This window comes from Phragmites australis, chromosome 10 (genome assembly GCF_958298935.1).
Source record: "Phragmites australis chromosome 10, lpPhrAust1.1, whole genome shotgun sequence".
In the NCBI taxonomy this organism is placed as follows: Eukaryota; Viridiplantae; Streptophyta; class Magnoliopsida; order Poales; family Poaceae; genus Phragmites; species Phragmites australis.
This window is the reverse complement of record NC_084930.1, coordinates 7110798-7127985: the sequence shown is the minus strand read 5'-3', so window position 1 is coordinate 7127985 and position 17188 is coordinate 7110798. Positions and strand designations below refer to the sequence as shown.

The 17188-nt window shown below is 41.6% G+C and overlaps 1 protein-coding gene across 2 annotated transcripts; it reads right to left on the bottom strand.

The window, feature by feature from the left end:
* Nucleotides 1–1129: 1129 nt before the first annotated feature.
* Nucleotides 1130–17168, bottom strand: LOC133883381 (transcription initiation factor TFIID subunit 5-like). 2 transcript variants are annotated; one of them, XM_062322694.1, is made up of 20 exons: nucleotides 16925–17167; nucleotides 15024–15105; nucleotides 14550–14628; nucleotides 14351–14448; nucleotides 14173–14229; nucleotides 13556–13643; nucleotides 13338–13447; nucleotides 13083–13181; nucleotides 12666–12817; nucleotides 11449–11559; nucleotides 11303–11372; nucleotides 11181–11220; nucleotides 10644–10808; nucleotides 6167–6243; nucleotides 5945–6061; nucleotides 5493–5758; nucleotides 2355–2450; nucleotides 2185–2260; nucleotides 1696–2086; nucleotides 1130–1600 (listed from the first exon to the last, which is right to left on the bottom strand). In XM_062322694.1, the coding sequence occupies exons 1-19, from the start codon at nucleotides 17056–17058 to the stop codon at nucleotides 2030–2032; spliced, it is 1974 nt and encodes a 657-aa protein (XP_062178678.1). In that variant the 5' UTR covers nucleotides 17059–17167; the 3' UTR covers nucleotides 1130–1600; nucleotides 1696–2029. The 2 variants fall into 2 exon arrangements, with proteins under 2 accessions (XP_062178678.1, XP_062178679.1); XM_062322695.1 differs by lacking the exons at nucleotides 1130–1600; nucleotides 1696–2086; nucleotides 2185–2260; nucleotides 2355–2450 and adding an exon at nucleotides 4244–4571 and having other exon boundaries at nucleotides 16925–17168.
* Nucleotides 17169–17188: the final 20 nt, after the last annotated feature.

The following is a 17188-nucleotide window of genomic DNA, read 5'->3' as shown; positions in this document are numbered from 1 at the left end:
AATAATATGTTTTGAACTAATTGCTATATCCAAGATGAGAAAAGGTATCAGTAGTTTTTAAAAAGCCATCGTAATGTCAAACAAAGCCTATATTTGTTCACGAAATCATTGTATGTAATTTTCTTCTCTCTTTTTTACAAGTTAATGATCCACTCATGTTCATGTTACTATCAACTGGATAAATTTTAGGACACCTTTTTGTCTAATTCATTTGAACATTAAGTTCATGGGCCCTAGATAGTGTGGTAGATATGTACCCTAGTCAAGGATGGTTCGTTAACTTATCTCTGTCCACAATTCTTTTTTTTTAGAGGTTGTGCAAAGATTGCTACAAGTCCTCCACTGGCTTTCTTTTAATTTTCCGAAGAAGACGCCGTGCATATTCCTCTATGGTTAAATCGATAGTACTCTATTGGTTATTGCCAATTTCCCAATAAACAGTCGGATACATATTCTGTTTGTTTGTGCGATAACGTGTGAACATGCATATATGTTTTTTAAAAAAATACATCGGTATCAATAATATTAATTGGATAAATTTTGTGATGTTTGCTATGTATAAACATAAGAGAAAGATGTGGTCCTGAGATGGACAGAAAATTGAAGAGATAGAACGAAGGTGATGTAGCACTTTTTTTAAGCAATGGAAAGAAATTTCCAGCCTCTACATTTTGTAATACACGCATCATGTTCCTCATTACAAATTTCAGCCTCAAGCTGCATTCAGGGAAAATAAACCATTACATAGATAGGTACCTACATAGTAAAGATGTTACGTGATTGATCTGCAGTGTTAATCTAACTAGTAAGCTTTTGTTTCTTGCTCGTGAAAAGATGCACTGTCGTATTTAAGTCATGCATGACGTTCCGTGTGCAGATATTTTTTTATATTTGCTATGCCGACAAAAATGGCAATTCCCCTTTTGCCAACACTTCAGATTCCGTTCGTAAGACAGGATCAAGAAAAGGGCAGACCCAGCTCTTTTCCTGCTCAGATGGAAACGCTTTAGTCCCAACAACTGCCTATGTGTGAGCAGTCGTTTTGACGTCAAGCTAAGCCAGAAGGTCTGGACCAGCGGCGCAGCACAGGGCAAGGATATTCATCGCGTACCAATCAAATGGAGAGAACTCACATCAAAATGGAGCATGCCTCTATTCGAGCATGTGGTCCAGTGTCGCGAGATATTACCGGCACGATGCTACACGACCGAGTCACCTTTTGGTTCCCTTTTGAAGCACAACAATTCTACGTGAGTCTTTCATCTACGACGACAGAGCTTCAATAATTCCCTTTTGAAACGGACATTGCGACCTCTCAAAGGCCATGGATATCATTCTCTTTCTGATGGTGCCGTGATGGATGTCAGATGTCTCAGGTCGAGCTAGTGGCCGCCGGGATCAACTTCAAATCTGACGGTCCGGCTCTCGGCCGGGGCCTCGATCGTCTGGGGCCGTAGCACCGACGCAGCAACGTGCGTCCTGTCCCTGCCAGACCGCTGTCGTGTCACTTTTAGTGCCTCTTCACCGTACGAAGAAACGAAGCCATACAGCGCGAGCGCCTCACGGAGCTTAAATCTCTAAACGAAAGTTAACCTGCCAGCTGCAAGGAAACGAAATATACCCATTGTAACCATCAGATAACTCCCTTCGAAGATAAAAGAGGATACAAATCAGAGTCAGAAAAGAAAGGCCGACCATAACGCTGTCTAAAGTTTCTGGATAATGCTGCAGATATGTCCTCCACATCGCTCTTCATTCTTCAGGTTACATGATGCGCTCATCATCTTTTTGATTCAGCACTAACTAAAATGATAAAGTTACACGATGTAATTAACTAATAATGTTACATCATCACACACTTCGCTGTGCCTGCGGGCCACAGTTTGACACTGGCACTACAGCTGGTTTCGTTGGGATCACTAATGAAAATGTAAGCTCTACAATAGGATTCACAGCCGAGTAAATGTCAGCTTCACTACTTAATGTCAAAACTGAAACAACGCTAGATGTATTCTACAAAACATACACCTTACAACGAGCTTAGCGAGAGGGCACCTGCCGCAAATAAAAGGTTCCTCCGAGAGAACTGCAATTGCCAGAAATTGGTTATTTCTTCAGTTACATTGCACAGTAAAAAACACAAGTTAAAATGAAACGATGCTGAATGTTGGATAAATTTCTCACCCGCAGACTATAAACAGGAGTTGATTTTGTAGGGAGAGCTTTTAGCAGCCTCAGTCGGTTAGTTGGACCACCTTTGCTGTTTCAGAAAAAAACACAAGAATGTTTTGAAGTCGGAGTAAGCCAATGATGTACATGCCTGAATCGGTGATTTTACAAGGCAATCAACTTACGTGTCCTCCATCTTCAGGGCCTTTGTGCTGGAAGTCACATCCCAGAGTTTTACAGTACAGTCGGCAGATCCAGATGCAAGCAATGTCCCTTCACAGCTAAAACAATAGCACAATATTTTAACTAAGGGAATATTTTACTGCATTATATAATTAAGCAATGCTGCTTTCCCTAGAACTAGAACAAAGGACGGTTCTACATGACACCACAGAACACATCATGAACAAAGGACGGTTCTACATGACACCACAGAACACATCATGAACAAAGGACGGTTTTACATGACACCACAGAACACATCATAAACTACCACTTAACAAAACAATGTGCATTTAAACAGAAATAATTAAAAAAATATATGGCAAATATCCTCGAAGTACAGAAATAAAAGAAAAAGGATAACCTACAGCAGTGTTTAGATCCTAATGGAAATAAACCAATGACTGCATTGGCATTTGCTAATGTTCTCCCCAAAAAATGCATTGCTGCCAGTCCAAACCAAGGAAACACGGACACGCTAGTGAACTGCCACACCCGCACTACATACCATGTTCGACACTGATACGGCGTCGATACGTATCGGCCGAGTATTGAAGCATTTCTGATTTAAAATAAAATTGTTGAATTTTCGACACGCCTAGGATACGCGAGCAACACGGCCTAGACATGGCCTGGCCCATATTGGCCTGTACTCGGTGTATGTATGGCCTTGGCCTGTACGCGAAAGCTGTTGCGCCCTAGAGCTATTGTGCCTACGCCACAGCCGAGCTACGCCCGCCACCCTTCGCCGCACCCGAGCTATGCCCGCATCTACAGCTCTGTGCCACTGGCCACCACCCAATGCCAGCTGGCGATCCATCTCGAGTGATCAACTCCGACATCCGTGTAACGCATCTCAACACCGACAGGTGAGTCCGGTCTCCGTGCTTGACTACTTGTTTGTTTTTTTCTTGTTCCATGCATCTCGACACAGTCCGATTCTTGACTACTTGTTCTCGTTCCTTCTTCTTGTTAAGAATGGCATCGGATAGCGGAAGTAATCAACCCGCAAGTACTGATTTTCAAAGTCTCGATGATAACACTCTAAAGACTATTTTGTGGTCTCATGTGTCTCATGTTGAGATGGTGGATAAGGGTGATGCGGCAGGGGGAAATGTGAAATGGAAATGCATGTACTGCAATCATGTTGCAACTACTAGCTACACTAGAGTGAAAGCACACTTGCTGAAAATCAATAGTCAGGGGATTTGTCTATGTCGTAAGGTGACAGTACCTATTCTAGCTCAACTGCAAGCTGAAGTTGCAGGTGCCATGGCAGAACTAGAAAGAAGAAAAACGAAGCAGGTGTTCTTACCATGTTCAGCTACGGCTAGTGTTAATGTTAGTTCTGCAGCTTCTGGTAGTGTTGCTTCATCAAACATGGGCTGCTCAACTAGGAAGTGCAAGGGGGCCATTTCACCATTAGAGAAAGCTTGGGCCATGGATATTCGTAATGAGTTGGATGCTATAATTGCAAGAATGTTTTATTCTGCAGGTATGCGAACTTTAATTGATGCTTCTTTTTTTTCAATTTCATACAAATTAGCAACTAATGTATCGGTATCATTGTTTTGTTGTGTTTATTTTCATAGGCTTGTCTTTCAATGTAGCAAGAAATCCATACTATCAACAGACATATAACTTTGCTGCGAATCATAGTATTGCTGGATACAACAAATTGAGGACTACACTTCTTCAGAAGGACTCACCTTACAGGCTTATTGGATAGCATTAAGAGCACATGGTCTGAAAACGGTGTGACCATTTGTTCAGATGGATGATCGCATGCATAGACGAGGCCACTCATCAACTTGCTATTTCTGAGGGTGGACCAATGTTTTTGCAGGCTATCAGTGCTGAAGTAGAGGTGAAGACAAAGGAATACATAGCTGAGAAGTTGTTCTCTGTTATTGAAGAAGTTGGCCGAAGAAGTTGTGACTTGTTGTTTTATGAACCTGGTTAATCTTTTATCAAGTGCTGAACTGCTGAATTGCTAGTTAAGTAGTTATTGCTCTATGCTGCTGATCAAGTGATCATGCTGATGCTATTTGTTTGGGCTTTGTCCAGGCGAATGAAGGACAAGAGGAACTATGAAGAATTGATGGCTGAAGAAGTGAAGAGGCGTGGCTCAGTGGCTGCTCTTTACAGAATTACAGGTACATTTTCCTTGCTGTTTGAACCTACAATTTTACATATAAATAAATATAAAAAATATTATTAAATTATATAGCTGCACCACGGTATCGGTCATTTTAGAAGATTGCCGCACCGCGGTGTCCGATATGCGTGTCCGAATCGGTGTAATATAGGTCCAAACTCTTGACTATTAGTGTAGCAGTAATATTATGTGTTATGTTGACATGTCAGACAAGATAAAATATTGTACTGCTTCTCAAAAAGTAGGGATCCAAGATCTATTGAAGTTGTAGGCCAGGGGACCAAATATACAGAGTGCATAAGGATCTCTAGTGTACATCCAAAAGGCAATACAGCGCTAAGCCCAAAATGATACAATCTTTTTTGGTCTGGACACAAAGGTTTTTAGTTATTAGCCAAAGGTACTCAAATCAGATTGCAAAGAAGAAGAAGAAACTCCAAATGTTTTGTGTAAAGAGCTCATAGGACAAGTATCAACTTTGATCAACTAAACGTCTAAAACAAGAAGCAAACAGAACAGCTTGCCATTTAGCCCATGCAACGACAAATGTATTTTGAACCATACCAGTCTGAGAGACCACCAGTTCCAAGAGGCCATTATTTGAAGACATAAAATTACACAACCTTCAAATTAAATACTCTCAACGAGGATTAAAGAAATGTTAGCACATCGATTTATTGTTATAGTACTACACATAATTGTAACTTGATGTTAAATTGATAGCTGAACCAACTATGTTCCTAGGAGTGGATCCTGCTCAGTGAACTGGTTATGGATGGCTGTTGGACTGGCCAGTTTATGAAGCCATGCTTATAACTACAACAAACTATTACTCTTTGGCCAAATTTGATGTAACAGGTAAAAGAATTTGACAAACATTAGAGCTAAAGAGAGGCATGGAATGCTAGGAAACTATAGAAGTTAGACAGCGCATAATGATTACCTGAAAGCAAGTGTCCACACACAAGAGCTGTGTCCCAGGAGTGGTGAAACGCAGCGACCAGTCGAAAGATCCCATATCATGATGGTTCCATCTTCATCTCCGGAGGCCATGTATCGCCCATCAGGAGACATTGCCAATGATATAACCATACTCCTATGACCAATAAACATCCGTATACATTCACCAGTCTGAACATCCCATAGTCTTACAGTTTTGTCACTTGAACCGGTGGCAATATAGTTACAGTTTACATGCCACTGAACACACTGTAAGGCAAATAATTTGCAGGCAAAAGAAAAAAAGATCAGCCGAAACATGCTGGCATCAATACAGGACATAAAAAGAATAAGTGAACAAACAAACTTAAAAGGATTCAAACCCCAGTAATTCCCATTTAACCAAAACATCAATTTCCTGGCTATCTGAAGTTCTTGGACCAGAAGTTCACTTACATCAACATCAGAAAGATGCCCAGCCATTATTCGTAAAGGCTGAATTTTATCCATTGACCAGATTCTAGCAGTCCTATCATGTGAAGCACTAGCAAAGTAATGTCCAACTGAGCTGAACTGTCAAAAAAGTATACAAAAAAGGTATCAACAAGTAGTATAGTGCATAATTATAAATAACAATATTTACAAATGTGAGGTCAACATAAACAGTAATTCACATACTTGTACATCCCAAACCGGATAGTTGTGTCCTTTGTAACAGACAAGATTGGCATTCAGCTTGGTGCTCCATAGTCTAACTGTGACAAATAAAAATAAAGATAAAATGCCAAACTTAAAAGAGAACTAAGTGTTGAATATTTAATTATGGGCAAGGCTGGCCCTGGGGGTCAAGCAGGGTGGCTGCCCCGTGCCCCAAAAACCCAGGGGTCCCAATATGTATCAGCAGTTTGTGTACATATTGGTTTCAGTTATGGTCCGGCACAAAACAATTAAGGAATTCGACGGCTTGGCACTGTGCTGAACTCATCTGACCCAAAAGCAAAAGGTAGGTATGGGCGTCTTGCGGTAGGCGGTGCCGATCCTGCGACTTCGCGTCCACAACTCTTCAACTGCTCGACGCCTTGACAAGCCTGCTTGGTGCGACGCCACGACGGTGCCTCGACTGCTCCCCGTGACCCTGTGACATGTGGCCAGCGTAAGGGCCAGGGAAAATGGCTAAGACAAAAACTCTGCCCATGCTGGAGCTTCTGACCGACGCCGACGGTACAGACGGACCCTCCGTGGAGCGTGAAGCCGATCTAGTGGTTGTTGACAGAGAAGACGACTGTGCTCTCTTCACCACTAGGGACTTGGGGGCTTCATCGACGACATGGTCGATGATCTTGTCAAGATCACCACCATCTTCATCTCCTTCATCTTCTTCATCCCTCTTGCTCTCATTCGGTTCCTCGTCATCAAAGGAAGCAATGATGACCCCAGGAGGAACCATGGAGTGGGGCTTGGGGGAGAGGAACCCTGCTTCTTCATTCTTTGGGCTTGGCTCGCGGGGACGATGCAGTGGAGGCCATGGCTTCAGGCTCTACGAGTTCTCTAGAATAACAAGTAGAGGAGAAGGAACAAGACGGAATGAGAAACGAACGGTCTTGGGCCCCCTCTATTTATAGCTGTGGGAACGGGTCGCACTGTGTAAACAAAGCCATCAAGATCCAAAGCGATCGCGTCTTCAAGATCACCTTGGTCGCGCGGTGCGTCTGGCGGAAGTCGAGCCGTTGCCAAGACGGTATGACCTATCTAATCTCTACAAAGAGGGGTGCGATGTCATTATTGCACGTCAAATCAAAGGCTACGGTGAAAATGAGCACAAGCAGAAGTGGGTTTTTAATGCTCACTTACCCAGCTATTCAAATACAACCGATGACCATGACATAATCTCAACCACCTGCTCAGGGGCTAGAGTCATCGAGTACGTGGTCGAGAAACGGAAGTTGATGATTATGTTCTACTCTCCACTCAATCCAGCTATTGAGTGGAGAGTCGGGGCCTACATCATGCTTTTTCATTGTTTCTTGCTTCACTTTCTGTTTTTTAGTTATCATACCAACCTGACAGTCGATAGCTACATCATATAATGTCAGCGCTTATGCTCCACTTTCTACTCGAATTCAGTCATTGAGCGAAGGGACAAGGCCACGTCAAGTATATTTTGGTGCATATGCTCTACCCTCTGCCTTGATTATCATATCAAACAGAGAGTCAGGGGCTACATCGCATACTTTCGATGTTGTGACCTTACTCTTTACTCAATCCAGTCATCGAGTATATAGTCGGGGACTACAATACCATACATTTTCAGTAACACAGGTATGTTCCATTCTACTCTTAAATCGAGTAATCTTCTCCTCGACCATAAAGTCAAGGGCTACATAACAATACCATACTTTTCGTAAATTTTGTATATGTCTTCTGCAAAAGTTTATCTGGTCTTACATCGACTGCTTTGGATAAGAGACAATAGAGATATATGTTGGGTTGATGACAGACAACTACATCTAATAAAGCATAACAGCATAAGAGATTATCAGACATCTGACGTCTAACAGCTAAAAAATGTTCTGAAGTTCCAGTCGATCTCATGTGTGTTCTCTATCAAGTTCATATCCATACATTGGTCAAGTGCGCAAGTCAGTGAAAGTTGGCAAAAGACCGTCATGTTTTTCTGTTTTTAGTTTTACACTAAGTCTTTTCCTTACTCTTATGGTTACCTCGAGTAGTAACTCGAGAGCCATACATTTAATAACTTGTCTAGTTGAGTTTTTAGATATCAATTAACATTCGATCAATAAATCTTGAAGGTGGTCTACACGCCTACGGATCAAGATTGCATCTACTCATGTTAACTCTATTTCAACGATAAGGAAATAGTGACAATAGCATGTTAGATAGGCAAAATACGGCAATGTTTCATTGCAACCATCAGACAAAAGCCTACCAAAAAGCCTATTATTCTACTAAGGAGAAAGCTTCGGTGATATCCATTTACAAGAACGTCACTTGAAATTCCCCTCAAGAGATTTTATAGTCATGGAAACCTCGTCATGATAGGAAACTTCAAGCGCGTCATAATCGTCCCAGTGATGAGTTCACTCGGCGAAAACTGATAATTCAACCAGGGTTGGTAACTCTGGGTATTGATGGTATGGCTTCAGAGGTCATACCCAACAAAATTGATTTTTCTTTCGCCCAAGGAACAACCTCCCATTCTAGTAGCTCCTAAATATCATCACGGAATGCGTGGAGGGAAACCAGCATCAATGCATTATGCTCCGTTGGATCATCAATTTGCTCGCCAACCTTCATGAAAATCTCAAACTCGCGCATCGATGGTTCCAATGTCACCACAGCTCCCGATGAATCCCTTGAAGCTACTCCATCCAGAAAATCCAAAATACGCCACCAAAACGTGTCACTAGAGATCTGAAATCATTGTGGTAGTCCATTGATAAGATAAACGTGCACTCCATTCGTCATCTGAAGATAAAAGCACGGCATCCTTGGAACAATGATGATGAATAATTACCCAACCTTACGCACTGCGAACCCATCTAGGTTCACCCAGAACACATCATACGAAGGCGATGGGAGAATACAGAACCATCCGGTCACCGGGTTAATTACCCTACCTTTGATCTAACGCCCTCGCTCGATGATGATCAAGAGCCCGTTCAAGGCCTCAATCATCTCCCAGTTGTCGCTGACTAAACATCGAAAACGAAAGTCAAAAACTGCTTCACTTCCCAGACGATGGGCCTCCATCAAGCCATCCTCGTGCACGAATGGTCCCTTCAAGATCCAAGGAGCAAATTCCGATGTCCTGTGCACTTCACGCCATGAGGTGCAGACACAACGAAAGGAGAAATCTTCTGAATGCCGCAATTTGTTGGAGATAGTGTCGAGCACTCCCAAGGCAAAGTCACACAATCGAAAGTTTCCGCCATAAGATCCAAAGTAAAAGATGAAGTCTTTGAGTAGAAGGTAAACAGTGGTGGATGAACTCGAAGAGCGAGACTGTGGAGGAGGCAATGAGGCTAAGACAATGACAATGAAGTTCTCCCCTCAAGTAATTAAATAGGCCTTGTCTCAAGATGAGACTCAGAAATTATTTCTACTTCGGATAAAAATTATGGTGTTTCAATCGGCGTGAAAAGCGGGATGATGACGTTGTGTGAATCTCTGCACGCTCGTATGCATCCAGCCAGCATTAAATGCGCCTATACTCGTCGCTTCAAATTTTGAAAGGTTTTTTTAACTCTACTCAGAGATAGATGTCGAGAAGTTGATATTACTGGTCCCTATTGAGTCTTGAGTGCGGATAACAATGGGACGCGCGATACAAAGGTGTTTCCACTCGATACTCGGATCAGAGCCTCTTCTTATTTGATTCTTTCGACTGTGAGTTTGATCTATCTTACTCGACCAGTCTTGGACTTGGCGGTAATCGAGTAGGTGCTTGTAGAAATCCTCCCTGCTGAGTAGAATTAGAGGGCTACTGTCGAATATTTAATTATAGGGTATATACGCATAAGAAGTATACCATATATGGACGGGGTATGCCATGTGCATACTTAATAACTCTAGATATTATGGAACCGAATCCACTGTATCTGATAGACCCGGAATCCAAAAGGTGTATACCAGGAAGATCTTGATTGCTTAACCAACTCGAGAATAGTAGTATCCAAGACAGATCTATCTACTTGGACGACAAGGAAAATTACTCCCTATCGACTACGGCTGGATAAGAGACGGTACATCACCCTTATATAAGGCGGGGACCCAGACCCCCCGAAGGAGGCTCTTTTTTCTCTGGGTTATTGAAAGCAGGCATCAGGACCTTGGCACAGGAGGAACTCGGTGACTTTACCTTTAGGTTAGACTAGATCCGATCCACGCACTGTAATAGGTTAACCACATTGAATGTACTCAAGTGAATACATATATACAATCATCCACACAGGTCGTAAGGTATTACTCCAACCGGAAGCTCAAATCTGTATACATTGTGTTTGTCCGCTTTATACTCGATCTTTGATCCACGAAGGTAACTCCATTATTTCCAGATACATTGTCAGGAACAAGCCCTCGACATTAAGAAATGAAGGACTGTACAAAATAAAAGCACAATGTTGAGATGTTTTACTTGTTGAATCTGAAGAAGACGACAAGAGAAAATCCCCAAATGGACTGAAGGCCGCAGAATAAACTGGTCCAGAATGACCTTGGAATAGTGTATAGGGTCTTTTCCCCTCATCTAATGTTGATATGCGCTCACCCTGGGAAGATCCATTCTCTCCCTGAGAACTAGCTGAAAATTGAAGTTTGTTGAATCAGCAAATGCCATCATTGTGTAACTGGAAATATCTGAATGATAGATGTATTATGTTGTTCTTAACAAGCTTTGGAATCAAATAATGCCACGTGGTTGACTACTCTGGTATGCCAATTAAGCTTGATTTGAAGACAATATGTTGCATTAGGTGTAGAAGAATTTTGAATGACTGTCGCACACATGCATCAAAGCTGTAGTGCATGCTGTTTGTAACTTAAACTGGTTAAAATTTACAAACATAACCTTGGCCTAAACTAGATGCAAACTTATGCATTTAATTCAGCATAGCAAGCATTGAGACTAAGAAGACAGTGGAAGAAATGGTCAGGAAGAAAGTGTGGAACTTACATGTTTTTGCTGGTTGACCAATCTTTGACATATCCCAAACCTGAAAACCAAGAAAATTTCACCAGTTAAAGTATAAACAGCATGATAAAGGAGATATGACCTTTTGACCAAAATGGATTAACCTTCACTGACGAGTCAGAAAACCCACCCACAACCATTGATCCATCATGTGATATTGATGAGCAGTTCAATCTGTGTTCCACAGGATAATAGTCAAATCAAAGCATGCAGAAAGAAGTTATAAATATTGAATCACAGTTAAATTTACCCATTATGTGTATTAAGGAATGTGTAGAAGCTAACAGATGGTAATGCCAAGCTATTCAATTGTGCACGGTTTCTCAAGTCCTCAAGAATCGATTGTTCAACTTCAACAGGCCTGAAACAAATAGGTAAAGATTTCTCATATTCCTAACACTTTGACAGATAAAAGTGTAAAAAGGTGAGCCAACAACTCCAAAAAAAAGCATTATAAACACAGACACCGTTTGGTGCCTTAGTTACGACTTACAAGAGAAACTACCAATATCAAACCTTATTAAAAGACTGGATGATCACATTCTGTTGAGTGGTTATAGAGCAAAAAGGCATCGCAATCTTTGGTTTTGTAGCATCTCATGGAAGGTATTTCAAAGTGGTCATAGAGTCCAGGTAAATATTCATGAGCATCTAAGCAGTAAAATATTGTACTAGCAGATAGATGGCAAGCAAATCATTTCAGAAACTAAAGAAAGCAGGTTAGGGTTGTAGGGTCAGCAGCAGATGCCCAAAGAGGACAATTTTCAGTTGACATAGAAGTAAAGAGCAGGGTTGAGGAAAGAAGAACCAGCCCACAAGAAAGAGGAGGGGCCGATTTTGTTCTTCTGATTTTCAAACTAGAAAAAACATTATTTTGAAGTTTGAGAAATAAAAAGACGTCATTATAAATAAGTATAATCGAAATTCAAATACAGGTTTAGGGGTGGTGAACTAGCTGAATTGAAACCAGTGGACCAAGGAAACAAACTTGCCCGATACAAAGTACTGAATAAAATGAAATATTCTGCCACATGAGTTAAAAGAAAAACTGCATTTTTAAAATGGATTGCCACGAATGGGCAGAAAAGTTGAAGACTGTGAGAACCAAGAAAAGAGCACAAAAGGGCAAAACAAAGCAAAGCAAAAGCAATATTTGTATCCTCTTAACTTTGTTCATTATGTATTCAGAGCTTTTATTCTTTATGATGTCCCCCCAAAAAACCTCACTTTCAATTTGTATTCCAAAAAAGTTTCCTGATCACAAAATCATTAATTCTAGCAGGTAGAAGGCATTCACATGTGGGCCCTGGACCTACTTGTCAGCGACATAAATGGTATTCTTGAACAATGCCCCAACGCCAAGGTATTATTGGGACTTTGAAAAAGATTAGGCACAAAAAAAAACCAGGCCTAAAAATTTGGGAGGATGAATTCACAAAGATAACTACAAAGGGGTTAAAAACATACGTCACAGGAAGTGTTAGCTCCGGTTTCACCCGAGGTGCCACAGAAACCATGCTTGTCTCAGCTCTGATGTTTTTTCCAGTTGCACCTGTAAGCTTATCCTTTTTGACCTTCTTAAGAGAACCACTCTGCTTCCCACCTTCTGAGTTTCTTTTCTGTAGCAAAATACAATTGAAAAAAAAAACAATACAGAAATATGATTTGAAAGCCACTGAAATTCTTATGACCATGAACACAGATATGCACAGTGGAACCAAGCAATGAGCATTTGCTATCAGCTACAGCCTACAGATAGTGCAGTGGGGCTGTGAGGGCGCATTCTCACAAGCACTCTAGTAAAAGGAAGGTTGATGTTTTAACGACCAACAGCATAGCACACACAACAAAAGAAGATATTGATACTGCAAAAGAGTTACTTGCCTTGTTTTCTTCAGCGTCAGCTTCCTTGCTTTCAGCTTCAATTTTATCAGATTCTGATAGTGCCTTCTCCATTCGCTCTTCAACGGAATCTTCAAGCAACTGCAAAACATAATTTTAATCAAACAAATGACTGAGCATATTGAACAGAATATAACATGGCTTGGAAACCCATCAAATAAAAACTTTTAAATATGCAAAACATAGCTACTTGATACAACTTAGAGTAGGAAACAGCCAGATTGATGTATAACCTACCCCCCAATGTACTTCCTTCTGATTTATCTGTTTTGCCAGGTCCTTACTTGTTCCAATCAGAGCAACAACGTCCACATCATCAGAGATTAGTGAGGGTTGCCCAGGAGATACTGCCAATGTTGCGTAAGGAAAAGTGGTAGAGAAGATTGACAGAAGTGATAATGCACAACCACAATACATATCACGAGCACCAATTTCAACAGAACAGGGAATCATACCTTCAAATGTTACGTGCTCATTGATTATTCCAAGCACCACAAGAGCTTGTGTTTTCTGGAGATACTGGAGAAGCAATTCATATGAATACTGCAATTGAAAATTTAATTGGAGAAGGTGATTTATTTTTCAAATAGCAACATTTATCACAGAACACAACAAAAATATAGAATAATAGCGTGTTGCAATACAAAAACGTGAAAGCTTCAGCTGAGAACACTGAACTTGTTCTTTCCTATAAATCATAACATGGATCAGCTATTACGCCCAAAATAATCATAATAATATATAACATGTTAACTGTCTTAATGCCTAATAAATACAACTGAATTAACACTTCCATTTTTAAGAAAATATCCATCAGATTAAGGAATGAAAGGAAGAACAGAAACAGACCCTAAGGTGTGTGTTCCCCAGTGTGTCAACATCTAACAATATGTAGGTGTGAACTTGAAAAAATGAGCTATGCAAAGGTGATGCACTTCAATCAATTTTTTCATGCAGTTGCAATGTTTTGTCTCCATAAACTGATCGATCTAAGTAAATAAGCATGGGTGACCTAACATGCATAATTCAAGATGACATATTAGAAACGAGAAGGAGTTTGTATTGCAGTTACCTCACATAATTTTATTTTAAATTTATTTTGCCTTACAGATCGAGCCAGTTCCATTTCCTGAAAGTTATAGCATGCAGAAGGTAAATGCACAGATTGAACCTAGAGAAGATACAATCAATTATACAAACAAGTGTCCATTCACGACATTATGGCACAATGTAACAGAAAGCTAAATAACCTCCAAATGTGAAGGAGAGAGAACTCCTTCGAGCTTCTGAAGGTCCCTTGAATGCATCACTTCATGATCTTCCCGAAATGTATGGAAAAACGACCGAGCTGCAGGATATAATATCAAAGAAATAAACGCTCGAAATAAACTAAGGTAAATAACAAAAACAGGGAAAGTCTATCCAATTATATCCACCAACTACACATACCTTCCTGCATATGTCCCTCTGCTACTAGATCCATGAAGCAATGGATAAAAACTGGGTACAGGATGCGAAGTAATTCATGCTACACAAAAAGATAGGGATTAAAAAAACATGAATTATATAGCCAGATTTAAGAACAGAATAGTGAACGAAAAAAAAATATTATGACAGTAAATAGCCCATCCACCACGAATACCTTTTTGACAGTCTAGAACCACATAAGTAGTCAAGTGCAAAACCATACTTATATGAACATATTTGTGATATATAAAAGGAGCCAGCAGTGTAGATTTGTGGCATAGAACGCAAAGATGATTTAATTCAATTTGGCAACTGAAGCTAACAGTAGTAAATGAACTGTCTGGTTATACTGTGTCTTATTCCACAAAATAGCTAAATGCCTCAATGATTGTAAAAAAACAATCACATTTACAAGAGCTGTGAATGTGAAGCGTGATTTATCTACAAGTAACGCACCTTGTATTGATCAAGAGAACTATATGCCCACGTTCTTAGCCTACTATATCCATCAGAGTATCTCGCCGGGTCGTTATCAGACCTGTCAATGCAGAACATAAGCAATCAAAAGATAGTATAGGTAAGATCATAAAACAAAATATAACCACTTCAGAGTCTGAGTGCAGTATGGATTTAAAATATTTGTAAGCAGACAACAACAAAACAATTGAGCTTTGTTATTATAATATCAACCAAGCACCATCGAACCAAAAAAGTAGACTGTTTCACCAATTACCACATGAAGGCAGTCAGGAAAACGCAGTCCTCCACATAAGCATAGACTGCAGCCTTTATAAACTGGAAGTCCCAGAAACTTTAGACGAAGAATTGAAGATCAAATTTGCTGCTACTTATCCCTTCCCTTCCCTTTATCAACTGGAAGTTCCAGAAACTTTAGACGAAGATTTGAAGATCAAATTTGCTGCTACTTATCTCTTCCTGTCACAAAACCTAGTCCTAGCTCCTAAGCAACATGTAGCCCATTTGTTCCTCTCCAAAAAATAAATATTAGAGATGTGAGGGGAAAAACCTAGAAACCAAATCATGCTACTTTCTACAAAAAAGCAACAAAATCTCCAATAACAAGATGAGTAAACTGTAGTGTTTTTACACCAATTACGACCAAGTGATAAATTTGCAACCAGGGCTTCCTACTATAGGTGGGAGTGGATTGACATCCAAATCCAAATAGAGGAATCCAATTCTAAGTCCAAATAAAAATAAGTCCTCATCCAATCCAAACTCATATCAAGTCTGTGGCATCCAACCAATCCAACTACAAACAAGCCCAAATCCATACAATAATCATGCCTTTCAGTCGTGTTACATGAAGAAACGAGAGCTCTACACGGAGAGCAGGTGACCGCTGCACGCACCTAGGATACGACGTCTTCGGGTACGTGCTCGGGGAGCCCGGGCCCATCGCGTTCCCGGCGTCGGACCTCGCCGCCGGCAGCGTCATGTTATTTTAGAGGCTCAAGCTGGGATCCCACGATGCAGGCATTCTGAACCAAGTGTGGCAGGTCAGCGCCATTGTCTCCTATAGGAACCCTATGCCGCATGCCGTGGGTGCGCCGCTCGACCATGACACCGTGGTGGGTGATGGGCGCCCGCACAAGCGCTCCTGCTGTCCCGCAGCTCGTAGAAACCCATAGCTGGATCGAAGCCACGGTCTTCGCAGGCTCTCAGCTGCCGCGCACAGTTCCCTGACTAACCTTGCTCGTCTTCGTGTGTCCAAATAAGTCAAATTGGTGTTGGATTATCCTGTTCTTTTTGTCCAATAGAATCCAACAATACTGGATTTAAGCCAATGGATGTCCAGCATCCAACTAAGTCCAAGTCCAATTGAGTCCAAGTGCTTAAGTCCAATTGAGTCCAAGTGCTTAAGTCCAATTGGACATTGGCCTAGCCCAAATCCAATCCCAGGTCTACTTCCTACCCTGCTGGGTCTGGGCAATGGCATGTAATCTGCAGGTGGCAGCCGCTTAAGACTCTAGACCTTCACTGAAAACTTTGAGTTACCGGAATTTTACACCCTTAACTCCTCAACATGAGTACCATTTCCTCCAACTCAGCCCTCTAAGCTAATTTTAAACTCAGAGGCCATAAACCTAACAGCAGTACTTCACACCCAAGACGGTGAACTAATCCAATCGACAGTCCAGCGAGAGCGCCGCGAATTTGCACTCAGGGCACCCAGAAAGAAAAACAGACCGACTTCATTCCAACAAATTACACCGAGTCCACTAGATCTCCCCATCCCGGAACTTCGAGCATAGCCCGAAGCCGCCACCGGCCGAGACGACCGGGTCGGAGCTACGGAATCCGAATATCTAGCGCGGGGAAGCGGGCGAACCTACCTGGCGAGCGCGACGTCAGAGAGTGCGGAGGTGGAGAGGCGGTTGCGCTCCTCCTGCAGCGCTAGCTCGGTGAGGCGGAAGCCCTTGCGCTGCAGGTACTGCTGCACCTTCTTCTCCATCTCCTCGTCCTCCATTGACGCCGACGGCGCCGGGGGGCGGGCCGAGGCGAGCTCTAGGGCTTAGGGTCTCGGATCCGGCGACGGACGGAGACGGATCTCGGGGAGAGGAGAGAGAGAGAGAGAGACAATGGTTTGGACTTCGTGT

Excerpts from the sequence above, each read along its gene's own strand:
- LOC133883381 (XM_062322694.1), bottom strand. The coding sequence starts at position 17,058 with ATGGAGGACGAGGAGATGGAGAAGAAGGTGCAGCAGTACCTGCAGCGC. Across the intron at positions 14,629-15,023 it reads GTTCTCTTGATCAATACAAG|CATGAATTACTTCGCATCCT; the intron begins GTGCGTTACTTG and ends CTTTTTGTGTAG. Across the intron at positions 13,182-13,337 it reads AGAAGGAAGTACATTGGGGG|TTGCTTGAAGATTCCGTTGA; the intron begins GTAGGTTATACA and ends TATGTTTTGCAG.